This window comes from Oncorhynchus clarkii, chromosome 18 (genome assembly GCF_045791955.1).
Source record: "Oncorhynchus clarkii lewisi isolate Uvic-CL-2024 chromosome 18, UVic_Ocla_1.0, whole genome shotgun sequence".
Classification (NCBI taxonomy): domain Eukaryota; kingdom Metazoa; phylum Chordata; class Actinopteri; order Salmoniformes; family Salmonidae; genus Oncorhynchus; species Oncorhynchus clarkii.
Genome location: NC_092164.1, coordinates 38,856,701 through 38,884,462, shown reverse-complemented (window position 1 = coordinate 38,884,462; position 27,762 = coordinate 38,856,701). Strand labels below are relative to the sequence as shown.

The window sequence follows — 27,762 nt, the reverse complement described above, 5'->3', positions numbered from 1 at the left end:
TTTGGACAGTTAAATGTTGCAGGAGGCAGGTAGGATCAGGTGTAGAAGTAATTATTTTATTTAAAGATGACAATGGTGATATAGATGTTCAAATGACAATATTTACAAAATTATCTAAATTGATATACAAACTCCACAACTAACAGGCCAATGAAAACACAATACCTTGGAAGAAGCAAACCTGTCTATTCCATTCGACTCAGGTTGGGGTATACCAGGCTCACATCTAACAATTACAAAGAAATGTCCACAGATGCTTACATTTTAAACAAAGGACAGGAATACAATGACATACATTAAAACAGAATGGACATGTTCAATAAACAAGAAACACACAACAAATAGACAAAGGCAAAACATTGAAAAATGACAAGAGCTGCTATACAATTACTCTATTACCATCCGACAATCGACCATTACCAAACGAAACAAGTTCAGAATCAGCAAAGAATAAAATCTATTATTGTGTTTGCCCACCGAGAAATATCATAGAACTGATTTGAGTTGAAGCGACTGCTGGTGGGGCACCATCGATGGGGGATGCTGTTCCTCCTCTCCACGCCTTTTCGGTCATCGGAAAGGTTCTAAATACTTTTACCAGGGAGAGCAATTATATTCATTGATCTAACAATATTTCACTGTTACAAACTGAGGAAGTACCTATTGATCTGCACAAGCTGACCAACAACAGTTCCATCGCCACTTTCCTGCTATGCCCTGAAAATAAAAACAATGGATGAGACAGGGAATTATGCATGTAAAAAAATAACTTTGTTCAGTCATCTGAAATTAATTACATACATTGCAATTGTATGTTGCTGGAGAATTGCAACATATTGCCTCTCAAGTGTGACACTGACATTTCTGGCACAATCTCTAATGGTATCCAGTGTTTCTAAAACATTAAAACATTGACAGATGTGACAACAAATTCTAATCAATACTGACATTCTATGCTTAGAGAATTGATACAATGGTGTACCTGTTAGACTGTGCAATTTCTGCCATTTCCCTCTCAGACTCTGTTGCAACTTCTGTTGCTTGGGGAAGCCTCTGTGGCAGAGAGTCCACTAAAACAGAACAACAGGAAATGTTAGGAACATCCCTAGTAGAAGGCAGGACACATGACATTTTTTAACAATGCTTTTTTCTGATAAAAGACAGTTCATTGCATCCACCGTGGAGCCCAGTTTCATAATATGACCATATTTCCTAGTTGCTCTCCGTCGAGTTTTGAAGTGATCACAAAAAAACAGGCCTTATTTTAGGGCGTTTTTCACCCTGCCAGCTCCTAATAGTTCTATTGAGGTACTGTGTCACCAACTCACCTCACGAAAAATCTATTCCCAGATTGTTCTGCGTCACAATACCTGCTTCGCTATTGTTGACAATCAGACCTGCTCACGTTGTTTATAGTTAAATGTAAACAACAAAAAAATCACTCATGGAACTCTGAGGTTGTCCTCAGAGAGAGCAAGAGAGAGAGGGAGAGAGAAATATTTCCTCAATGGAAACAATGTACTGAGAAAATGTCAAATTGGCTTTTTACCAAATTACCATACGACAGACCACGTATTCACCCTCACTAATTGACAAACAAACAAACAAACTAAAAGGCACAGTCTTCTCATTCTTTGTTGATTTCAAAAAAGCATTTGACTCAATTTGGCATGAGGGTCTGCTATACAAATTGATGGAAAGTGGTGTTGATGGAAAAACATATGATATTATAAAATCCATGTACACAAACAACAAGTGTGCGGTAAAAATTGAAAAAGAAAACACATTTCTTTCCACAGGGCTTTTGGGTGAGACAGGGATGCAGCTTAAGCCCCATCCTCTTCAACGTATATATCAACGAATTGGCAAGGGCACTAGAACAGTCTGCAGCACCTGGCCTCACCCTACTAGAATCTGAAGTAAAATGTCTACTGTTTGCTGATGATCTGGTGCTTCTGTCACCAACCAAGGAGGGCCTACAGCAGCACCTAGATCTTCTGCACAGATTCAAAAAACTATACCACGGCCTAAACATCAGCACTACAGGTAACTTCAACAAAGCTGTGAATGAGCTGAAAGACAAGGCAAGAAGGGCCTTCTATGCCATCAAAAATAACATAAAATTCGACATACCAGTTAGGATCTGGCTAAAAATACTTGAATCAGTTATAGAACCCATTGCCCTTTAAGGTTGTGAGGTCTGGGGTCCGCACCAACCAAGAATTCACAAAATGGGACAAACTCCAAATTGAGACACTGCATGTAGAATTCTGCAAAAATATCCTCAGTGTACAATGTAAAACACCAAATAATGCATGCAGAGCAGAATTAGGCCGATACCCGCTAATTACCAAAATCCAGAAAAGAGACGCTAAATTATACAACCACCTAAAAGGAAGCGATTCCCAAACCTATCCATAACAAAGCCATCACCTACAGAGAGATTAACCTGGAGAAGAGTTGCCTAAGCAAGCTGGTCCTGGGTCTCTGTTCACAAACACAAACAGACCCCACAGAGCCCCAGGACAGCAACACAATTAGACCCAACCAAATCATGAGAAAACAATAAGATAATTACTTGACACATTGGAAAGAATTAACAAAAAAACAAAGCAAACTAGAATGCTATTTGGCCCTAAACAGAGAGTACACAGCGGCAGAATACCTGACCACTGTGACTGACCCAAACTTAAGGAAAGCTTTGACTATATACAGACTCAGTGAGCATAGCCTTGCTATTGTGAAAGGCCGCCATAGGCAGACCTGGCTCTCAAGAGAAGACAGGTTATGTGCACACTGGCCACAAAATGAGGTGGAAACTGAGCTGCACTTCCTAATATGCCAAATGTATGACCATATTAGAGACACATATTTCCCTCAGATTACACAGATCCACAAAGAATTTTAAAAGAAACCCAATTTTGAGAACTCCCATATCTACTGGGGGAAATACCAGTGTGCCATCACAGCAGCAAGATGTGTGACCTTTTGCCACAACCACAAGAAAAGGTCAACCAGTGAAGAACAATCACCATTGTAAATACAACCCATATTTATGTTTATTTATTTTTCCCTTTTGTACTTTTTATTGTTTATTTCACTTTTGTTTATGATCTATTTCACTTGATTTGGCAATGTTAGTATATGTTCCCCATGCCAATAACGCCCTTGAATTGAATTGAGAGAGAGAGGGGGGGGTGATGAAAGAAAATATAAAATAATAAAATCAAATTCTCATAATAACATTCTTATAGTAAATAATCACAATTCACTGGCACCCATACACACACTAGTATACTCATGTCCATACCCCCCCATACCTAGCCGAACCCAAAGGTCTTTTGATCATAACCACACACACACAGAGAGAAAGAGAGAGAGAGAGAGAGAGAGAGAGAGTGAGAGAGCGAGCGAGCGAGAGACAGACAGACAGACAGACAGACAGACAGACAGACAGACATTCAGACAGACAGACAGACAGACAGAGAGAGACAGAGAAAGAGAAAGAGAGAGAGAGAGAGAGAGAGAGAGAGAGAGAGAGAGAGAGAGAGAGAGAGAGAGAGAGAGAGACAGACAGTGTTGACAGTTCATTCTCTGGCATACAGTGACTTCAGAAAGTATTCATACCCCTTGACTTATTCCACATTTTGTTGTTGCAGCCTGAATTCAAAATGGATTAAATAGATTTTTTTCTACACATTTTACACAATAATGACAAGGTTAAATGTTTTCAGACATCTTTGCAAATATATTGAAAATTAAATACAGAAAAATCTCATTTTCATAAGCATTCTCGCCCCTGAGTCAATACCTGTTAGAATCACCTTTGGCAGCGATTACAACCGTGAGTCTTTCTGGGTACGTCTCTATGAGTTTTGCACACCTGGATTGTACAATATTTTCTTTAAAAATTCTTAAAGCTTTGTAAAATTGGTTGTTGATCATTGCTAGACAACCACGCATTGTATTCAGGACATAAAGTTCATTTCTTCGACACATTTTTTGCAGTTTTACGTTAGTGCCTTGTTTTGGAATATTTTAGTCTGTACAGGCTTCCTACTTTTCACTCTGTTATTTAGGGTAGTATTGTGGAGTAATTACAATGTTGTTAAGCCATCCTCAGTGTTCTCCTATCACAGCCATTCAACTCTGTAATTGTTTTAAAGTCACCTTTGGCCTCATGGTGAAATCCCTGAGTGGTTTCCTTCCTCTCCGACAACTGAGTTAGGAAGGATGCCTGTATCTTTGTAGTGACTGGGTGTATTAATACACCATCCAAAGTGTAATTAATAACTTCACCTTGCTCAAAGGGATACTCAATGTCTGCTTTTTTTTATCCTTCTACCAGTAGGTGCCCTTCTTTGCGAAGGATTGGAAAACCTCTCTGGGCTTTGTGGTTGAATATATGTTTGAAATTCACTGCTAGACTAAGGGACCTTACAGATAATTGTATGTGTGGGGAACAGAAGAGTTAGTCATTAAAAAATTGTTAAACTCTATAATTATACACAGAATGTGTCCATGCAACTTATGTGACTTGTTAAACACATCTTTCTTTCTGAACTTATTTAGGTGTTCAATAACAAAGGAGTTTGGCCTCCCGAGTGGTGCTGCAGTCTAAGGCACTGCATCGTAGTGCTAGGGGCGTCACTACAGATCCGAGTTCGATCCCGGGCTGAGGCACAGCCTGGAAGACCCATGAGGTGGAACACAATTGGCCCAGCATCGTCCGGGTTAGGGGAGGGTTTTGCCGGCTGGGATGTCCTTGTCCCATCGCGTTGTAGCGAATCCTAGTGGCAGCCGGGCGCAGTGCACGCTGACGTCGGTCGCCCACTGTGTGGTGTTTCCTTTGACACATTGGTGCAGCTGGCTCCCCGGTTAAGCAAGCAGTGCTGCTTGGCGGGGTCGTGTTTTGAAGGGAACATGGCCCCCGACCTTCGCCTCTCCCGTGTCCGTACCGAAGGTACAGCGATGGGAAAAGACCTTAACTACCAATTGGATATCAGGAAAAAGGGGTAAAAAAAAACATTACAATTTCTTTCTTTTTTTAACTAAGGGGTTGAATACTTATTAACCCAAGACATTCCAGCTTTTCATCTTTGATTAATTTGCAGAAATTTCCAAAAACATAATTCCACTTAGACATTATGGGGTATTGTGTTGTAGGCCAGTGACACAAAACCTAAATTGAATCCATTCAGCCTGTAACACAACAAAATGTGGAAAAAGTCAAGGGGTGTGAATACTTTCTGAAGGCCCTGTATATCAGATGTATTGGGATAAAGGAAAAAGACACATCCGTCTCTTTGTGACAATTGATAATAAAGTAATTTGCAGTGCATTCAGAGAGTATTCAGACCCCTTGGCTTTTTACACATTTTGTTACGTTACAGCCTTATTCTTTTGATTAAATTGTTTTAAAAAATGTTTTTTTGCAAAAAACAAATAGACACTTTGCTCAGTACTTTGTTGAAGCACCATTGGTAGCAATTACAGACTCTACTCTTTTTGTGTATGACCCTACAAGCTTGGCACAACTGTATTTTGGGAGTTTTTCCCATTCTTCTCTGCAGATCCTCTCAAGCTCTGTCAGGTTGGATGGGGAGCGTTGCTTTACAACTATTTTTAGGTCTCTCCAGAAATGTTAGATTGGGTTCAAGTCCGGGCTCTGGCTGGGCCACACAAGGACATTCAGAGACTTGTCCCAAAGCCACTCCTGCGTTGTCTTGGCTGTGTACTAAGGGGTCATTGTCCTGTTAGAAGGTGAACCTTCGCCCCAGTCTGAGGTCCTGAGCGCTCTGGAGCAGGTTTTCATCAAGGATCTGTCTGTACTCCGTTCATCTCTCCCTCGTCTAGTCTCCCAGTCCCTGCAGCTCATAAACATCCCTACGGCATGACGCTGCCACTACCATGCTTCCCAGTAGGGATGGTGCCAGGTTTTCTCCAGACGTGACACTTGGCATTCAGGCCAAAGAGTTCCATCTTGGTTTCATCAGACCAGAGATGTGTGTCATGTGCCTTTTACTGAGGAGTGGCCATAAAAGCCTGATTGGTGGAGTGCTGTAGAGATGGTTGTCCTTCTGGAAGGTTCTCACATCTCCACAGATGAACTCTGAGTTCTGTCAGAGTGACCATTGTGTTCTTGGTCACCTCCCTGACCAAGGCCATTCCCCTGATTGCTCAGTTTGGCCGGGCTGTCAGCTTTAGGAAGAGTCTTGGTGGTTCCAAACTTCTTCCATTTAAGAATGATGGAGGCCACTGTGTTCTTGGGGACCTTCAATGCTGCAGAAATGTGGTGGTACCTTTCCCCAGATCTGTGCCTCGACACAATCCTGTCTCAGAGCTCTACGGCAATTCCTTCGACCTCATGGCTTGGTTTTTGCTCTGACATACACTGTCAACTGTGGGACCTTATAAAGACAAGTGTGTGCCTTTCCAAATCATGTCCAACCAATTGAATTTGGACTCCAAACAAGTTGTAGAAACATCTCAAGGATGATCAATGGAAACAGGATGCACCTGCGCTCAATTTCGAGTCTCATAGCAAATGGTCTTAATACTTAGGTAAATAAGGTATTTCTGTTTTTATTTTTAATAGATTTAATAAAATGTCAAAAAATCTATTTTCCCTTTGTCATTATGGGGCATTGTGTGTAGATTGATGAAGATTTGTATTGATTTAATCAATTTTAAAACAAGGCTGTAACGTAACAAAATTTGGAAAAAGTCAAGGGGTCTGAAAACTTTCCGAATGCACTTTTTCTCATCTAAGACAATCTAGATAACCTGCAAGCGTTTTGTGGTAGGCCTACATACAGGGAGGTCTTCCCGCAATCTACTGCTGTGGGTTTAGTTCTTACAATGGCCTTGACTCAAATCAATGACATGGGAGGATGATGTGAAAGAGGAGAAACAATGTATTCTTCCTATAGTGTTCTCAGAGGGCTTGTGGTTTGGGAGGATGACACAATAGAGCTATCTCAGGCTAAGGTCAATGGAGGTTTATTTGGCATACTGGATGGGAGCCATTGAAGGATGTACATTGTGTTGGATCTAGCTCCATTTGATAGGAAATGGTTTGAAAAAAACAGCAATAAAATCATATAGTATAGAAATGCAATGGAAAGTGGAGTCAAACAGTGTTGAGGTAAGTCCCACACCCTTTCCAATAAGAGCGTCAGTATGCAGCCATCTTGTGTCTATCCTCAATCATAAGATGGCCGACACACTGAAGCATCATCTAGTTCTAGTAGCCTATACACGGTTGTTCATATTTATACTGCTGAGTGGGATGTAGGACTATTACATTGACACGTTCTTTTCAATTAAAAAGTGTTTTTGTTTCACTAAGACTAGGCTACTGAAAGAACTAAAACAGAGCCAGCTGAAAACGTGTTGACCATAACTACAGTAACAAGCCTACACATCCAACCAAGTCATCTTTGATCATATTTTCACATTTTCTCTCCCCAATGAAAATGTGTTCTGGAATTCTTGCCCACTCCCAGTGTGTTCTGGTATGTGAGTGACGGGAATAACCAAAGCAAGTTCCGTTTGTGAATGGAAAGTCCCTGAAATGAACAATAAAAGAGTCAAAAAAACAGCTACAGTGAAGGATAAACAATGCCACAGTGCCATCTATATGTAGACTGTAACTCTCCTCACTACTGTTTCAAAGAAATCACATGATGAGTCACTTGACTTTTGGGTATCTGTCGCTCTGGGGTAAAGATTCCTCTAGGAACAGATATGGGATCAGCTTCCCCTCGTCCATTGCAAACCTTAACCATTAGTTGGGAAAATGCAAATCTGACCCAAGATCAGCGTTTAGGGCAACTTCACCCTACTCCGTCCCTCGACATCAAAGTAGAAGTTCCCTCACCACAAACAAATCTTGGATCAGATTACCCCTATTCCTTCTTGCCATCTTGTTTCTCTGCATTCTGCAAACAATCAGGCAACTCTGTGACATTCCAATTCAGGAAGAATGAAAAACAAGCTATTTAAATGTTATATTTAAAAGGTAGCAGATTTCACCTGTTGACTGGAAATACAAGACAGCCAGGGGCTAACTCTTTCATAAAATAATGACCTATCATTTATTAATTAATGCCACTGTACCGAAATCCATGTGACGTTCGTAATTTCGAACAGGAGCAGCCAGCCAGGTATAACCTCCAATGGTGTGCATGTTCCCAGATTCCAGTTTCAAAGAAATCAAGTGATCTTGACCACGCTGGGGCACGTTTGAAAGTAACGTCAGTGTTGGTGCGCCATCTAGTGTTGAGTGTGCATTCTGCAATGTGTGACGTCGTCGTATTTCTTTGCGGGGCAAATCATGTTGTGCACGAAGCTCTCTTGAGTTTGTAAAACAGTTTATTTTTCACAACATGTTCATGCAATTTGCGCCTCATAAAACCAGTGTATTGACTTAACCTAATATTGGACACCGTGATGGTTTATCGTTATCTATGCCTCGTCTAGCTATGCAAATGTCGGCCTGAAAAATGAAAGTGAAAGCAGTTTCTGCAGGCCACTGGGGAAGTCCGAAGACAAAATCATATTTCTCCATGCTTTAACAACTCCAAACTACACCAGAACAGTCGATAACACTGTCGAAGACAACCATGGCCAATATTTCAACAATTTACAAGCTATCGTTTCTCGCCTTTACTTACTTCATACAAGGTAAAATGATCGACTTTTCTTCCGTGTATTTCCTTTCAACTATCCGGCATCTGTGGTGTAGCTTTTAAATATATATATATATTGAAGAATATTGAACATGACTTAATATATGATACAATTTGAAACAACTGCTGCTACCGTATCTACTTAATCTGCATTGATCTGTGATACTTTTTACTTTGTCGCTTGTATATGCATTGCACTTGGTGGATTCATTTAGATCATTGTGTGAAATGACGAGCACACATAAACAGCCTTACAGCAAATATGCATTCATACGAATGCAATTGCTTTTTAAAATGTATTACAGTTCAATAATAGAGATTTACAGTAATAGGGACTTACAATATTTTTTGTTTTCACTGTCTGAATACTAAGCATCTCCATTTGCTCTTTTGATTGCCTTTTCATATCTATTCTTACCAAGCTAATCTACAGTAGTTTTATCTTCTCACCTGTCCACATTGACGGTCTCACATATTCACACAACTTTCTCCTCCTTCTCTCTTCCAGTCTATGGGACCAGCTGTCCAGTTCTGGAGTGCTGGTTTGTCCAGGAGAAACCAGGTCGAGGTGGGGGATTCCCTGCTGCAATGATTCAGGAGAAGTCACTGCTGTATATCAATACAGACCCAGAGAGTGAACAAACCAAGTCACAGCAAGGACCATCTGCAGACATCAGCCATGATAGAGTCTACTACATCACTGGTCAGTACTTATACATTGTACATTATGTAGGACAATCTCTTTAGAAATTATGTAGGATTTGAATGACAAACCAGTCGCTGTTAAAGGTGCACTCCGTCAATTTGGTGTTACAGCTCAACAATTCGCCATCCTCTAACACCAAGCCTCTCATTTAAGTTATACAAGACTACAAGAGTGTTGTCGTTTTAGGCAGAGCGTTTCAGAAAAATAAATGTTATTTCATTGAAAGGACCACCTCTACAGACAAATCTCCCTCTCTCTCATCAGACCCAGCAGCCATCCTCTGCAGTTCCTCTCTGCACCCACCAGAGGGCTTAGTCCATAAACCACAGTGTGAGATAAACCCCTTCATGCCCCAGCCCTCCACTGTTCAATGGGCAGTCCCGCTCACTGACTCTGCCCACAGTCCTATCTACCTGCAAGCTGACTGGTACTCTGCAGCCTTACAGGGCCTGGACGGACAGCTGGCCCTGTCCAGTGTCATGCGTGCTCCCACGGCAACCAAGGAACCCACTGGTAAAGAGCCCTATGATTGAAAAATAATTACATTCTTCTTGAGCAAGGGTTGTTAAAGTCAGATTGTTGTATTTAACCATTACAAGTGTTAAATATGGACTTCTAATCAAAATTGTATACAGTTACCAACACCACAGTGATAATGACTTATTATTAACTGGGGCTCCCGAGTGGCGCAGCGGTCTAAGTCACTGCATCTCAGTGCTAGAGGCGTCACTACATCTCAGTGCTAGAGGCGTCACTACAGACACCCTGGTTCGAATCCAGGCCAGGATTAGGAGTCCCATAGGCCGGCGCACAATTGGCCCAGCGTCGTCCGGGTTTGGCCGGTGTAGGCCGTCATTGTAAATAAGAATTTGTTCTTAACTGACTTGTAAAATATTGAAAAGAAAGTAATTGAAATGAATTTGTCATATGCCATGAAGAAGTATAGAATCCAGTGATGTTTATTACTACGCAATGTCACAGATAAAGCAGTGTGAAAGTTTAATCTCTCCTACCCCTCCCTCTCTCTCTCCCAGTGGTGCTCAGTGTGTCCAGTCGAACCCCTTTGGTCCGTTCCAGACTCGGGGAACCGGTGGTTCTAGACTGTGGGTTCTGGGCGGAGACCTCTTCTCCTCTCTCTGGCTCGGGCTTCGCCGTGGAGTGGCGCTACCAGTTCAGGGGCGATGGCCGTCTGGTCCTGGCCTACGACGGCAAGACTGACCGATTTGCAGAGACCAAGGAAAAGGGAGCGGGGCTAGACTTCACGGCTCTGCACGAGACAGGAAATGCCTCACTGATCCTGCAGGAAGCTGAAGTGCGCCACACAGGGACCTACATCTGCACGGTGTACTTGCCCTATCTCCTGGCTCAGGTGGCAGTGGAGCTGGAGATTGTAGGTGAGGAGAGATGAATACGCTTGATTAGTCTGCCAATACTAAAGCGTTGCAATGTTTGTTTTAGACCTGTAGAATTTCAACCACTATGTATTTACATGTATTGTATATTCACTGTAATAACTACTGTAACTCCATTTACAGTACATTAGAAAACATGGCATTTATGTGTATCATCCTCTTACCTCATTCTCTCACTCCTATTTCTCCTTCTATCTCTCCCAGAGCCTCCGTCCCTCTCCATCTTCCCCTCCCCACTCCCTCTCTCCGTGCCCGGACAGGTGGTGAAGGTGCAATGCGAGGCGTCAGGATTCTTCCCCCTCTCCCTGGAGTTCTACTGGGAGTTAACAGGGCCTGACGGTAAGGTCAGGCCCCTGGGTCAGGGCAGCGTGACAGGCCACAGGCAGGGCCCAGACAACACCTACAGCCAGACCACCCGTCTGGAGTTAGACTCAGCCAAGCTGGACCTTGGCCGTGGAGGGGAGGTCACCTGTGTGGCCGTCCATCCTGGAGGCACCCGGCGGGCCAGAGTCACCCTCAATGTCATCGGTGAGAGATAATTTAATAGAGCTGCATTGAGTTGATGGATGTTGCTCCTGGGTTCACTGATTCAGAGCCTGATATTTGTATCCCTGTAGAGGTAAAGGTTAGGATTGGGGTAAGGGAATCAATCTGTGGTTAGGGGCAATTTCTACCTCAAGCAATGTTCTTTACATTCCATACATGGGTCCATATAGCAGTGTCTCTAGGCCTACCAGTATAATAAAGCAATAAGGCCCTAGGGGGTGTGGTATATGGCCAACATACCATTGCTAAGTGCTGTTCTTTGCACAACACAACGCCACCTGCCTGGATACAGCCCTTAGCCGTGGTAGATTGGCCATATACCACAAACCCCAGAGGTTCCTTATTGCTAATTTAAACTGGTTACCAATGTAATTAGAGCAATAAAAATGTATATTTTGTCATACCTGTGGTATACCTACTGATATACCACGGCTGTCAGCCAATCAGCATTCAGGGCTTGAACAGCCCAGGTTATAATTTCTGATATGCAATTGCATTGATCTGAAAAGTCAAATACATTTGACTTGACAAAACACAACTTATCCTGAGTATGTCTTAAATGTACTCTATCTCTTCATCCCAATCAGGTGTTAATGGTCCCTCCATTGAAGACTCCATGGCGATGGTTGCCGTGGCCCTGGGGCTCTATGGTTTAATCAAGATCGTCTCCTGGACATTTAGCTCTGGTAACTACAATCGGTTTGAACTAAGATACACAAAAAAATATGTTGAAGCCGTGAAGCTACAGTGTGAATTTGGATCTTTCAAATTCATTTGGATCTTGTGTGTCAATCTAATGCTTGATCTTTTCTTGCCTTTATAGGGTCCGATGATACTAACTCACAAGCGAAGGTAATTGCGCTTTCGTAAATGTCGTCAGACATATTTTGTAGTTAAGTGTAACTACTATGTGTCTATGTATATTTCCCAGCTAACACTGTCTTGCCCAAATTGGTTCTATCTCAAGCTGTATCCCTCTAGTTAAAACTCCAGCCCCTGGATTGTCAATCAATCAAATGTATTTACTATGGGTTACTATGTAATATGATGACATTATCTGTTATGTAGGCCCTTGGATTTCTCCCATTGTCTTTTTTTTGTTAGTTTACACACTTTGGGCTCATCCTTATCCTCTCTCAATTACAGAAAGTGAAGTAAATGTGGAAACACCTGGGATTCCCAGGTGAGTGTGTAATGGAACCAACAAAGCTGGAATTTCAGGAATAAAAGTGCACCGTTTTGTGGAAGGTGGTACACGGAAAGAAGATATTGAGTTTCTGACAGCAGTTGAAAATGAACGATCTAACAAGTGGTCGGGGGAATAAAAAGATTTGATTGGGTGACTGATTTAAATATTGACATATTTAAATACAGTTATACAACTGTCAATTCCTCTGTAGAAGAACTCAAGAGACTTGTGCACATGAGCGTGTGTACATATGGATGTAGATAGTTGTGTGTTGTGTTATTAGGGGTTCTATTGGGTTAATTGACCCTGGAATTAAAGATTGAACCCTGTCATTATTGGCTCTTCTATTGATTCTGAAGGTGAACATAAGACTAAATCCTTTCAATTGGAATTAGTAATTCCCTGGGAGTGTGTTTATATATTGTTTTCATTTAGTTTGTTTAGGGTTTTATTTAATTTTATCTTGCCTTGTATAGACGGTATATAGGCAATAGTGATGTTTTGTTTTTGCTATTGATGTTGCTACCACCACATCAGAATTGTTAGATTAGTGTATTTCCCAGGAATGAGCAACAACTTTGAGCAAATGAGGACTATTTGTGATGGGATGTAATAAATTCTTAATCTTCAAAGCATTTTCCCCGTTGTTGAATTTGTGTTATTGGTCATGTGATAAGTAGATAAGAAGTACTTATCATATGAAAATCCTAGGATCTTTTGATTAGGGGTGCTTCTGCTTCCACACAACTTGACTCAAGGATGTGAATACTCTACGTTTTCCTTGGTCATAACCTAGCTGACTAAACTCAACTCCACGATTTAGAATGGAGTTGAGCGGCGACGAGTGTGTGCATCAAGTCTCAAGTCAGTGGATTCTTGTAAAAATGTACATTCTTCCCACCCTGTACATGTTTGTCCTGTGTCACTGTGTTATTTTCTGTGTGTGTTGTAATCCATCGTTTTTGATAAAAGTACCGTTTTATGTGATGTCTGTCAAACTGCACTGTTTTTGAATGGAGAAGGAAGTTACTTTATGCACTACCACTCTATACTCTTGTATATATATATATATATATATATATATATATATACAGTGCCTTGCAAAAGTATTCGGCCCCCTTGAACTTTGCGACCTTTTGCCACATTTCAGGCTTCAAACATAAAGATATAAAACTGTATTTTTGTTGTGAAGAATCAACAACAAGTGGGACACAATCATGAAGTGGAACGACATTTATTGGATATTTCAAACTTTTTTAACAAATCAAAAACTGAAAAATTGGGCGTGCAAAATTATTCAGCCCCCTTAAGTTAATACTTTGTAGCGCCACCTTTTGCTGCGATTACAGCTGTAAGTCGCTTGGGGTATGTCTCTATCAGTTTTGCACATCGAGAGACTGACATTTTTTCCCATTCCTCCTTGCAAAACAGCTCGAGCTCAGTGAGGTTGGATGGAGAGCATTTGTGAACAGCAGTTTTCAGTTCTTTCCACAGATTCTCGATTGGATTCAGGTCTGGACTTTGACTTGGCCATTCTAACACCTGGATATGTTTATTTTTGAACCATTCCATTGTAGATTTTGCTTTATGTTTTGGATCATTGTCTTGTTGGAAGACAAATCTCCGTCCCAGTCTCAGGTCTTTTGCAGACTCCATCAGGTTTTCTTCCAGAATGGTCCTGTATTTGGCTCCATCCATCTTCCCATCAATTTTAACCATCTTCCCTGTCCCTGCTGAAGAAAAGCAGGCCCAAACCATGATGCTGCCACCACCATGTTTGACAGTGGGGATGGTGTGTTCAGCTGTGTTGCTTTTACGCCAAACATAACGTTTTGCATTGTTGCCAAAAAGTTCAATTTTGGTTTCATCTGACCAGAGCACCTTCTTCCACATGTTTGGTGTGTCTCCCAGGTGGCTTGTGGCAAACTTTAAACAACACTTTTTATGGATATCTTTAAGAAATGGCTTTCTTCTTGCCACTCTTCCATAAAGGCCAGATTTGTGCAATATACGACTGATTGTTGTCCTATGGACAGAGTCTCCCACCTCAGCTGTAGATCTCTGCAGTTCATCCAGAGTGATCATGGGCCTCTTGGCTGCATCTCTGATCAGTCTTCTCCTTGTATGAGCTGAAAGTTTAGAGGGACGGCCAGGTCTTGGTAGATTTGCAGTGGTCCGATACTCCTTCCATTTCAATATTATCGCTTGCACAGTGCTCCTTTAAAGCTTGGGAAATCTTTTTGTATCCAAATCCGGCTTTAAACTTCTTCACAACAGTATCTCGGACCTGCCTGGTGTGTTCCTTGTTCTTCATGATGCTCTCTGCGCTTTTAACGGACCTCTGAGACTATCACAGTGCAGGTGCATTTATACGGAGACTTGATTACACACAGGTGGATTGTATTTATCATCAATAGTCATTTAGGTCAACATTGGATCATTCAGAGATCCTCACTGAACTTCTGGAGAGAGTTTGCTGCACTGAAAGTAAAGGGGCTGAATAATTTTGCACGCCCAATTTTTCAGTTTTTGACTTGTTAAAAAAGTTTGAAATTACCAATAAATGTCGTTCCACTTCATGATTGTGTCCCACTTGTTGTTGATTCTTCACAAAAAAATACAGATTTATATCTTTATGTTTGAAGCCTGAAATGTGGCAAAAGGTCGCAAAGTTCAAGGGGGCCGAATACTTTCGCAAGGCACTGTATATATATATATATATAATATATAATAATATATATATAAATGATTGAAACACACGCAGATACACAGGACGAACACAGTCTCAAGGTAGGCAATAAAGAATGGCCTTTTTTATTTATTTTTTTATTTTTTTTAATTTTTTTACAAGTATAGACTGACAAGTGTATTCAGCCCAAACTCGTCGCTGCTGGAGTTGGCCTAGTTTTAACCATATGGTTGTACTGTCAGTTGCAAGGAGCGCAACTGTATTCGCCTAATCACTTAATCCAAATGAAATACACATTCTTCTTATTTTTTTATGTTAATGCTATCAATATTTATCGTACGAGTCTCAGAAAAACAAAATAACGAATTTGTTTAGGGTAAATGCACTATGCAGAAATCGCTCCGCCATTTCATGGTTGCTAAAATTCTAATAGTTTCAGTTTATGTGATAAAACAAGCAAGTATAATATGTAGAAAATCATTTTACCAGTCTATTCTTAAACTGTTGTGAAATATAGTATTTAACAAAAAATATTGTATTTTCAGCTGTTTGAAGCTGGTGTACAAAAACGAAAGTAAAAGACTAAAAAACTTAAGAACAAGAAGCATAGAAATAGCGCACATAGAACAATTCTAGCACTTCTTAAACGTGCTTTCAATGAAGAATGACAGTTCCATAACACACATTTATATGTGAATTTGTTCGGGTCGACCAAAAAGTGACTTATACAGCTTTAAAGAAGCTGACGGGCAAATGTAGACAATTTGGACAAAACACCTGACATGTGAAACTGGAGTAAAGTGAATAGCCAATGATCGATGATGTTACTGAGCGACAACCAACCAACAACCAATGGTAGGCTTGAATGTTCCCGAGCTCTTCGGGGCGAGACATTTCGGTATCAAGCGGGTAAGTTGACTATCATTGTTTTGTCCATAGCTAACCGTCTAACCACGGTCTTAAAACATTAGCTTTATTATATACATCTGCATTTCATACATAAAGATAGTAAAAGTATTTGTTTACATGTTGTCTTTCTCATACCCCTACCATTTTAACCCCGGAGAGATTGGCGCTTTCCTGAGCAGCAGCTAACATTAGCTTGTTGCTAACTGAGGTTAGCGAGCTAGCCAGCCAACAAGGAAACAACAAACACAACAGTGGTGTTTGGAGTGTTTTTGCAGTAAACGTGTTTTTTTTCCTGACAGAAGTTTCAACCAGCTCAAATCTAGTTTAATCAAAAAAATACTTAGTAATTAACTACTTAGCAAGAGTCCTCGACGTTAGCCTAGCATGCTAGCTCACGTTACTGGCGGTCAGTGTCTGTTTTCGTTGTAGATGAGCCTACAAAATATAAACAATGTTTGTTGTTATAACATTTGTTTTAAATCGTGCTGGTGAAAATGGACAGGGTGGGGTTTACAATGGATAATAGGTAGCAGTGATGTTTGTGCCTGATCCTGTGTAATTGTCGTATTGTAAAAATGGTTGACCATTCATTGTATTGGATAGACTCACTAAACCAGATGGCATGACACTGGTATGGTACTTTTGAATTTACCCAAGGCATCATTTTAACACCGTTGTTTTTGCCGTCCCTCAGCAAAGAATAGTCCCTATCTGATGGCGGTTGCCTCAGCAGTAGTGATGGACAGCATTGTAATCCTTGATGATGATGAGGAAGAGGAGAGGCCTCAACCCTCTTCATCCACCTCCTCTAAACCCTCAGCCAATCATCGTACTCCCCCAAAAATCCAACAGCCCGCTCCAACTCACATCACCCAATCTCCTTTTGCCACAGTGAAGAAAGAAAGCCATGTTCTTAAAGCAGAAAACCAGAAGCTATTTACTGAGGTAAGAGGGTACATGGATGGATGGTGGAGATGTTTGGTGCAGTCACATTACAAATATGTCAGTGGAGCTGCAACACTGGAAAGCACAACTACGGCTGTGGCTTTGAGTCTTTGCAGGCTATTAGTCCATCACGATCATGTCAGATCACGGAAATCATAACGAATTTGTGCGTGATCCTTTCGAATTTGGGCTTTCCCACATCACTCTTAATCCGTGTTTTTTCAAATCCCATAGTTTTGCAGGCTTTTGCTCAATCCCAGCACTAACACACCTGATTATAACTCATCTTTAAGCCCATGTATTGAGCAGGAACAAAAGTCTGCAACAACCCTGTGTCCCCCCCAGTGGAAAGATTGAACAACATTCTTCTAAACCCTTCTCCCTCGTTCACTCCCCTCCCTCGCTTTGTTCAGTTTGTAGAGTACTGCTCGGCCCACACACAGGACTGCCCTGAGGTCATGACCTTCCTGCACGCCAAGCACTCAAAAGCCTCGCCGAACTTCCTGGCCTCGGTGGAGTTCCGCAACACGCTGGGCCGCTGCCTGACGCGCGCCCAGGCCCGCCGCACCAAGACCTTTGTCTACATCAACGAGCTGTGCACCGTCCTCAAACAGCACTCGGACAAGAGGAGGCAGACTGTCGTGAAGGTGGAGCCTACCGCCGGGGAGAAGAAGGAGATGAAAGAGGAGGCACCGACAGAGGAGCTACCGTCTACCTCGGGGCAGCAGGAAGAGAAGAACGAGGAGGAGGAGGAGAGGAAGACGAAGAAGGCTTCCCGGAGACAGGTCAGCAGCCCCAAGAATGGACAGAGTCCATGACTACTCTATAGCTTTATTACTCTTCTGCCCAAAGTGTGCACTTGGTCACCCTCAAGGGTTTAAAAGCATTGATTTGGTGTAGATTACTATAATGTTTTGCATCTGATAGTTCATCATAAGGAGCAATGTGCCAGGCATATCTTCATATCTCGCTCGCTCTCTCAGATTGCGTACCTGGAGAACCTGCTGAAGATGTACAATGATGAGATCCGGCGGCTGCAGGAGAAGGAGCTGAGTGTCAACGAGCTAGAAGAGGAGGACTCCAGCTACATCCAGGAGCACAAGCTCAAGCGCAAGGTCAGATCACTGAGGCCTATTGGTTCCAATGGCTCAGTTGGTTGGAGTGTGACGCTTGTAACGCCAGAGCTGTGGGTTTGATTCCTGCTTGAGCCACAACACTAAATGTGTTAACTGTACATGACTTTGATAGATAGAAGCCACTGAAGTCCTCTCTCTCCTCTCAGATGATGAAGATCTATGATAAGCTCTGTGAGCTGAAGGGCTGCAGCAGTCTGACAGGCCGAGTGATCGAGCAGAGGATCCAATACAAAGGGACACGCTACCCTGAGGTCAACAGAAAGGTAACCAACATATTGTTTATTGACAACCCAATGCTTTTTGACCACTGCTAATTTATGTTATATAGACTATGGATGAATATTAGATTTAAAACTAACCCCAGTATGAGATAATATCAAGGAATAGAAATAAATGCATGAAAACAATAACCATTTAAATTGTATTGGTCGCATGCAGATGTTATTGCGGGTGTAGCGAAATGCTTGTGTTCCTAGCAATTGATTTTGCTGTCCTTAGTGTTTGCTCATGGCGATACAGTACACTCTGACCCCTCCTCATCCTGCTCTTCCCACCCCCACTTGCAGATTGAGCGTTTCATCAACAGTCCCGAGGCCCAGCTGAATCCCCCCGACTACACAGACATCCTGCAACATATCCGCCGGGCCAATGAGCGCCACGGCCTCAACCTCAGCAAGAAGCAGCTGACCCAGATCGCTCAGGACGCCTTCCGCGAGACCGGCAACCGCCTACAGGAGAGACGCCACCTCGACATGGTCTACAACTTCGGCTCGCACCTCACAGACCTCTACAAGCCCGGTAAGAGAGCGTAATACACACACCTTTACATTCCTAGTTGGAGCTGTATGTTTCCGTCTGTGCGATGTCTGTCTTTCTGTGTGTGAGAATAAAGAGAATTACACACTAGGCTGGAAATTACGATACGATATTATCACTATACTTATGTGCCGATTTAAAATATGTATTGGGATTCTCATGATTCTATATGTATTATTCGATACTGTGATTTTATTGCGATTCGATGTTTCCAAACATATTGCTCACCATGGGTGTGTTCGTAAATTCGCTCTGGCTATCTACTCAGATTTCTGAGCACTCTCGTTTGAGCATGCCAGAGCGCAGAATAACTGATGAATTCACGAATGTCGGCAAAAACGCATAATTATATTGTTGCCAGCAGCACAGTTACAGTCATCAACACTCTGGATAACATGAAAACAGCCTAACCAGCTCTGCTAGGGCGAGTAAAATGGTCAGTGAGCTGTTCCCACGTTTGTGTCTGGAAGTAGCTAGCCAACGTTAGCCAGTTAGCGTGGGTGCTTGACTGGCATTGTGAGGTCAGAACGCTCAGATCAACCCTACTCCTCGGCCAGAGATTCCAGTGTGCTCTCTGAACGCTATGAATTTACGAACGGACAATCTGACAACGCTCTGAATTTACGAACACCCTGAGGGCACTCTGGCACTCAAAATTGATTACACATTAGGGCGGCAGGTAGCCTAGTGGTTAGAGCATTGGGCCAGTAACCGAAAGGTTGCGACATCGAATCCCAGAGCTGACATGGTAAAAATCTGTTGTTTTGCCTATGAACAAGGCAGTTAACCCACTGTTCCTAGGCTGTCATTGTAAATAAGAATGTCTGTTCTTAACTGACTTGCCTAGTTAAATAAAGGTTTAAAAAAATAAATATATGTATGTGTGTGTGTGTACCCCACACCCTCTGCTGCAGAGAGACATAAATGAGAAACATTGTGTGTGAAGCTGTGAACCTGGTAGTTGACACACAATTACAGAAAGAGTGACACCAGTATGCTGCTTTGTGGATGCTGCTTTGTGGTCAGACTCCGGAGACGGGCACATCGTGCACCACTCCCTAGCATTCTTCTCGCCAATGTCCAGTCTCTTGACAACAAGGTTGATGAAATCCGAGCAAGGGTAGCATTCCAGAGGGACATCAGAGACTGTAACGTTCTTTGCTTCACGGAAACATGGCTCACTGGAGAGACGCTATCGGAGGCGGTGCAGCCAGCGGGTTTCTCCACGCATCGCGCCGACAGAAACAAACATCTTTCTGGTAAGAAGAGGGGCGGGGGCGTATGCCTTATGGCTAACGAGACGTGGTGTGATCACAGAAACATACAGGAACTCAAATCCTTCTGTTCACCTGATTTAGAATTCCTCACAATCAAATGTCGACCGCATTATCTACCAAGAGAATTCTCTTCGATTATAATCACAGCCGTATATATTCCCCCCCAAGCAGACACATCGATGGCTCTGAACGAACTTTATTTGACTCTTTGCAAACTGGAATCCATACATCCTGAGGCTGCATTCATTGTAGCTGGGGATTTTAACAAGGCTAATCTGAAAACAAGACTCCCTAAATTGTATCAGCATATCGATTGCGCAACCAGGGCTGGAAAAACCTTGGATCATTGTTATTCTAACTTCCGCGACGCATATAAGGCCCTGCCCCGCCCTCCTTTCGGAAAAGCTGACCACGACTCCATTTTGCTGATCCCTGCCTACAGACAGAAACTAAAACAAGAAGCTCCCACGCTGAGGTCTGTCCAACGCTGGTCCGACCAAGCTGATTCCACACTCCAAGACTGCTTCCATCACGTGGACTGGGATATGTTTCGTATTGCATCGGATAACAACATTGACGAATACGCTGATTCGGTGTGCGAGTTCATTAGAATGTGCGTTGAAGATGTTGTTCCCATAGCAACGATTAAAACATTCCCTAACCAGAAACCGTGGATTGATGGCAGCATTCGCGTGAAACTGAAAGCGCGAACCACTGCTTTTAATCAGGGCAAGGTGACTGGTAACATGACCGAATACAAACAGTGCAGCTATTCCCTCCGCAAGGCTATCAAACAAGCTAAGCGTCAGTATAGAGAAAAAGTAGAATCTCAATTCAACGGCTCAGACACAAGAGGTATGTGGCAGGGGTCTACAGTCAATCACGGACTACAAGAAGAAAACCAGCCCAGTCACGGACCAGGATGTCTTGCTCCCAGGCAGACTAAATAACTTTTTTGCCCGCTTTGAGGACAATACAGTGCCACTGACACGGCCTGCAACGAAAACATGCAGACTCTCCTTCACTGCAGCCGAGGTGAGTAAAACATTTAAACGTGTTAACCCTCACAAGGCTGCAGGCCCAGACGGCATCCCCAGCCGCGCCCTCAGAGCATGCGCAGACCAGCTGGCCGGTGTGTTTACGGACATATTCAATCAATCCCTATATCAGTCTGCTGTTCCCACATGCTTCAAGAGGGCCACCATTGTTCCTGTTCCCAAGAAAGCTAAGGTAACTGAGCTAAACGACTACCGCCCCGCCCCGTAGCACTCACTTCCGTCATCATGAAGTGCTTTGAGAGACTAGTCAAGGACCATATCACCTCCACCCTACCTGACACCCTAGACCCACTCCAATTTGCTTACCGCCCAAATAGGTCCACAGACGATGCAATCTCAACCACACTGCACACTGCCCTAACCCATCTGGACAAGAGGAATACCTACGTGAGAATGCTGTTCATCGACTACAGCTCGGCATTCAACACCATAGTACCCTCCAAGCTCGTCATCAAGCCCTGTGCAACTGGGTACTGGACTTCCTGACGGGCCGCCCCCAGGTGGTGAGGGTAGGCAACAACATCTCCACCCCGCTGATCCTCAACACTGGGGCCCCACAAGGGTGCGTTCTGAGCCCTCTCCTGTACTCCCTGTTCACCCACGACTGCGTGGCCACGCACGCCTCCAACTCAATCATCAAGTTTGCGGACGACACAACAGTGGTAGGCTTGATTACCAACAACGACGAGACGGCCTACAGGGAGGAGGTGAGGGCCCTTGGAGTGTGGTGTCAGGAAAATAACCTCACACTCAACGTCAACAAAACAAAGGAGATGATTGTGGACTTCAGGAAACAGCAGAGGGAACACCCCCCTATCCACATCGATGGAACAGTAGTGGAGAGGATAGTAAGTTTTCAGTTCCTCGGCATACACATCACAGACAAACTGAATTGGTCCACTCACACAGACAGCATCGTGAAGAAGGCGCAGCAGCGCCTCTTCAACCTCAGGAGGCTGAAGAAATTCGGCTTGTCACCAAAAGCACTCACAAACTTCTACAGATGCACAATCGAGAGCATCCTGGCGGGCTGTATCACCGCCTGGTACAGCAACTGCTCCGCCCACAACCGTAAGGCTCTCCAGAGGGTAGTGAGGTCTGCACAACGCATCACCGGGGGCAAACTACCTGCCCTCCAGGACACCTACACCACCCGATGTTACAGGAAGGCCATAAAGATCATCAAGGACAACAACCACCCGAGCCACTGCCTGTTCACCCCGCTATCATCCAGAAGGCGAGGTCAGTACAGGTGCATCAAAGCTGGGACTGAGAAACTGAAAAACAGCTTCTATCTCAAGGCCATCAGACTGTTAAACAGCCACCACTAACATTGAGTGGCTGCTGCCAACACACCGACTCAACTCCAGCCACTTTAATAATGTGAATTGATGGGAAATGATGTAAAATATATCACTAGCCACTTTAAACAATGCTACCTAATATAATGTTTACATACCCTACATTACTCATCTCATATGTATAAGTATATACTGTACTCTATATCATCTACTGCATCCTTATGTAATACATGTATCACTAGCCACTTTAACTATGCCGCTTTGTTTACATACTCATCTCATATGTATATACTGTACTCGATACCATCTACTGTATCTTGCCTATGCTGCTCTGTACCATCACTCATTCATATATCTTTATGTACATATTCTTTATCCCCTTACACTGTGTACAAGACAGTAGTTTTGGAATTGTTAGTTAGATTACTTGTTGGTTATTACTGCATTGTCGGAACTAGAAGCACAAGCATTTCGCTACACTCGCATTAACATCTGCTAACCATGTGTATGTGACAAATAAAATTTGATTTGATTTGAATGTGTGGGAACTATAAGTTGATGGACTACAAAGTCACTAACTCTCTCACTTCCTCCCCCCCTTTTCATTTTGCCCACTCTTACCAGCCACTGACCCTGCCCTGTTGGACCCCACGTTGGCCCGTAAGCTGCGCTCTAACCGGGAGGTGGCTCTCTCCAGCCTGGAGCAGGTCATCTCCAAATACGCCCTGAAGCAGGATGACACAGAGGAGGAGGAGAGGGCTAAACGGATAGAGAGAGAGAGGCAGAAGAAAGAGGTAGGAGGAGGAGAAAGGTGTTGAAGGAGACCAATTTACATTTTAAAAATGTTTTGTAATTCTGACCTGTTGTAGTCAGCCAACGCTTTTCCACATCTGCTTTGAAAATACATGGTATTTATTTACATAAATTACTATATCTGTCACCACTCACTGTCTGTCTTTTCTGTGTGTGTCAACGGAAGGGTCAGTCATCGGCGCTGGAGGCCACCACAGCCGATGACAATCCCCTGAAGAAGGGAGAGGATGGTGAGGAGCAAGTTGAGGAGGAGGATGATGATGAAGACGACGAGTCGTCTGATCCAGACATCGAGGAGGAGATCCAGGCCAGCAAATCACAAGCAGGGCCAGGTGATGAGGATGATAATTTGCATTTACACGGCACCTTTCTCAAATTCAGTGTTTTAACCCGGTTTATCCTGGGTTTTGGCAACAACATGGAGAAATCAAATTTTAAAAATCTGTTTTCAACTGATTTGGGTTTTCTTTTTTTTCAGAGGATGATGAGGAGGAGGACAACGAAGTAGAGGCAGCAAACGAGAGTGAGAACGAGGTGGATGGTGGGAGTGACAGAGACCAGGATGGAGGAGAGGATGAAGAGAACGCTGAGGTGGACAAAGACTCCGTGATGAGCGGAATCAGCCCCATTTCCCGGGTTGACACCCCACGGATCTCCTCCTTAGTCGACGAATCCCCCACAGACAGCCCCAGCCAATCAGAGGCGATGGAGGTAGACAAGGGGAACGAATCATCCAATACCAACCTGACAAAGGAGGACATTGTTTCCTCCAATCACGTTTCAGCTGTGTCAATAAGCACTAGTGTGGAAACGAAGGACTCCTCAGCCTCCCCCATGGCGGCGAATCAGGTCTCTTTGCCACCGTCACCGGTGCTGATTTCGACCAATGAGGACTCCTGCACGGTCATCACTGAGACGAGGTCAGCGAATTGCAGCCCCAGGCCACCCAGTCCCAAAGACACCTGCAGAGGCAGGAAGAGAAAGAGGAAAGAGGAGGAGGTGAAATCCAGGAAGTCTTACAACGGGGTTCTAAGGCACCACAATGGGAGGTAAGGCTGTAGCACCAAAATGAATGATGGAATAAAAAAATTCCATGGAGATACCTATCCATTTTCAAATGTGGAGACTTGAATGAATGAATTCTCTCTGTCCGTGTGCAGTGACCGTGACCTCCCTCTGGACATGGATGTGGTGACCAGTAGCCCCCTGCAGGCGGACTCCACCAGGGCAGACTCTCCCACCCAGGAGATGGTCACCAGCTCCCAGTGCACCCCGCCTCCCAAGAAAAACAAGGTGAGGGTAAATGATGATTGCTGATGTTTAAGTATCATGACACGACACCTTTTTTCCACGTATGCTCAGCATATCAAACACACAGTGCATTCGGAAAGTTTTCAGACCCCTTGACTATTTCCACATTTTGTTACGTTACAGCCTTATTCTAAAACGGATTCATGTATTCCCCCACCCCCCACCCCCCCACCCATCAATCTACACACAATACCCCATAATGACAAAGCGAAAACAGGTTTAATTTAAATAGAATACCTTATTTACATAATTATTCCGACCCTTTGCTATGAGACTCAAAATTAAGCTCAGGTGCATCCTGTTTTCATTAATCATCCTTGAGATGTTTCTGCAACTTGATTGGAGTCCACCTGTGGTAAGTTAAATTGATTGGACATGATTTGGAAAGGCACACGCCTGTCCCACAGTTGACAGTGCATGTCCAGTGTTTCTCCTTTTTGCTGTGGTGCTTGCGCCGCAGCAAAATCATTTCCGCCACACAACAACAAAAATATGGAACATGAACAAATATTTCTGCTGAGGCGCATTTTGAGGATGCTAGAACAGTCCACATGTACTTTTCCTCTGCAAACAAAACGAGTAATTCATAGAAAAATCAAACAACCCCATAGAACAGCTTATATATATTACACACACACATATACCTAAATATTCCTCTTGTGGCGCATTCATGTTACAAGTGCTATAGGGAGGGAAACATGCATTCGATGCTGCTGCTACTCTGTTATTATTTATACATAGTCACTTTAACTCTACCTACATGTACATATTACCTCGACACCTGGACAGTGACTCTGTACCGGTACCCCTTGTATATAGCCTCGCTATTATTTACTGCTGTTTTAATTATTTGTTATTCTTATCTTTTGGGGGGTATTTTCTTAACTGCATTGTTAGTTAAGGGCTTGTAAGCATTTCACAGCGCGTGTGACAAATAAAATTTGATTAAACCAAGATTGAACTCTTTGGCATGATGGCCAAGCCTCACGTCTGGAGGAAACCTGGCACCATCCCTACGGTGAAGCATGGTGGTGGTAGCATCATACTGTGGGGATGTTTTTCAGCTACAGGTACTGGGAGACTAGTCGGTATCGAGGGAAAGATGAACAGAGCAAAGTACAGAGAGATCCTTGATTGAAAACCTGCTCCAGACCTCTCAGAACCTCAGACTAGGGTGAAGGTTCACCTTCCAACAGGACAACGACCCTAAGCACGCAGACAAGACAAAGCAGGAGTGGTTTCGGGACAAGTCTCTGAATGTCCTTGAGTGGCCCAGCCAGAGCCCAGACTTGAACCCTATCTAACATCTCTGGAGAGACCTGAAAATAGCTGTGCAGCAACGCTCCCCATCCAACCTAACAGAGATTGAGAGGCTCTGCAGAGAAGAATGGGAGAAACTCCCCAAATACAGGTGTGCCAAGCTTGTAGCATCATACTCAAGAAGACTCGAGGCTGTAATCGCTGCCAAAGGTTCTTCAACAAAATACTGAGTAAAGGGTCTGAATACTTATGTAAAAGTGATATTTCGGTTTACTTTTTATAAATTTGCAAACATTTCTAAACTTGTGTGTCGATTGAGGGGGACAATTGAATCAATTTTACAATAAGATTGTAACAAAATGTGGGGAAAGTCAATGGATCAGAATACTTTGAATGCAGTGTGTGTGTGTCATGCTCTAACTCCACTGCCATGACATATCACCAAACATTTTTGTGATGACGTCACTTGTGTACACTATACAAACCTCTTAACAATCTCCACTTTGTGTCATTTTCAGGTCAACGTGGCCACTCAATGTGACCCGGACGAAGTGATCGTCCTATCGGACTCGGAATGACCTCTGCCCCAACCCTACTGGGTGTTCAGGCTTCCCATTGCTAGCCTGGAACCAGGTCTGTTTATGCCGCACAAACAGATCTGGGACCAGGCCATCCCATTACTGCCTCTTGACTTCCAAATCAGTGCCTGCTAATGTGAACTCTTGAAAATGCACACATTTTCAGATGGGAGAGAGCAAACTTTTCATTACAAATTGAAACTGGCAATGGACGTGGTAGTTAACCGCCAGTGTTTACATTTTGTATTTATATGCCAATTTTTGCCCAGCGTCTGGATTGTGTGAGGGAGCAGTATCACGTCAGGTTATTTTTGTATTTTAGCTGTAAAAATGAGTTCAATTAGATATTATTTTACCCGTTTTTATATATTTCTTTTGTCAATCCTTTTAGGTGGGTGAATGAATGGGTGTCTGTTCGTATTCTAGAATGCCGGCAATAGAAGATGAACCAGCGGAACACCGAAGTACTGTATCATAGATTTTATACAGAGCCAATACACAATCTACATGTCCAACTGTCAGTGTAATCATGGATCATTTGCTGTGTCCACATAGTGCAACCTAATGGCCTGAACAACGCTATTTCTCTCAAGTAGTTACAAGAGCAACTTGGTGGCAGATTGGCCATTTGTGTTCAAGGTGCCAAATGAACATAATTGAGCAGATGCATTGACGTAAACTGCCAGGTACAGCTTTGCGTTAACGTGAAATGTAGTGCAGTGTCCTACTTTATGCAGGCATAACCCCCCCCCTGAAGAAATGTTCACATTGACTTCGCAGAAATAGCTGTGTTCATGCTGATGGGTGTTGTTGTAGGGGAAGTTCATCTCGGCATGTAGTAAGCAGGTAGGTGTTTAGGTTGATTTTGCATCAAAGGAACGTTCATAACGCCTCTTGCTTGAGACTGCAAACGGTGTTAATGATTTAATCAGACTCATTCTTTTTCAAACCTCCCTAAGACACTGATTGGATTCTGTTGTTTTGACCAATTCAAGAGGGTTACGGGGAAGGTCACTTATTTGTTATCTAATTTTCCTTTTAGTACACTGAGAAGCAAAGATCACATTTCCTTTTAAATAAACTTTGATAAATGAAAGTGCTTTGTGGTAACTCATTTAAAGCA

General features: G+C 43.1%; 2 protein-coding genes and 1 long non-coding RNA gene across 4 annotated transcripts; 2 read left to right on the top strand and 1 right to left on the bottom strand.

Moving 5' to 3' along the window:
• Nucleotides 1–35: 35 nt before the first annotated feature.
• LOC139373445 (uncharacterized) lies at nucleotides 36–8,255 on the bottom strand. The gene is made up of 3 exons (XR_011627573.1): nucleotides 8,122–8,255; nucleotides 983–1,070; nucleotides 36–717 (listed from the first exon to the last, which is right to left on the bottom strand). It is a non-coding gene; the product is annotated as an uncharacterized lncRNA (long non-coding RNA).
• Nucleotides 8,256–8,261: 6 nt separating this feature from the next.
• LOC139373444 (tapasin-like) lies at nucleotides 8,262–13,533 on the top strand. The gene is made up of 8 exons (XM_071113939.1): nucleotides 8,262–8,688; nucleotides 9,202–9,396; nucleotides 9,664–9,912; nucleotides 10,434–10,793; nucleotides 11,016–11,339; nucleotides 11,945–12,043; nucleotides 12,181–12,209; nucleotides 12,504–13,533. Exons 1-8 carry the CDS (start codon nucleotides 8,628–8,630, stop codon nucleotides 12,513–12,515), a joined length of 1,329 nt encoding a protein of 442 aa, XP_070970040.1. The 5' UTR covers nucleotides 8,262–8,627; the 3' UTR covers nucleotides 12,516–13,533.
• Nucleotides 13,534–16,056: 2,523 nt separating this feature from the next.
• On the top strand, nucleotides 16,057–27,735 carry LOC139373443 (death domain-associated protein 6-like). Of its 2 annotated transcripts, XR_011627572.1 has the most exons (12): nucleotides 16,057–16,144; nucleotides 16,839–17,089; nucleotides 17,503–17,874; nucleotides 18,073–18,204; nucleotides 18,372–18,488; nucleotides 18,792–19,023; nucleotides 23,302–23,471; nucleotides 23,657–23,822; nucleotides 23,969–24,539; nucleotides 24,651–24,783; nucleotides 26,580–26,694; nucleotides 27,031–27,735. XR_011627572.1 is itself a non-coding variant. In XM_071113938.1 (11 exons), the coding sequence occupies exons 1-11, from the start codon at nucleotides 16,057–16,059 to the stop codon at nucleotides 26,637–26,639; spliced, it is 2,292 nt and encodes a 763-aa protein (XP_070970039.1). In that variant the 3' UTR covers nucleotides 26,640–27,735. The 2 variants fall into 2 exon arrangements, 1 of the variants encoding a protein (XP_070970039.1); XM_071113938.1 differs by having other exon boundaries at nucleotides 26,580–27,735.
• Nucleotides 27,736–27,762: the final 27 nt, after the last annotated feature.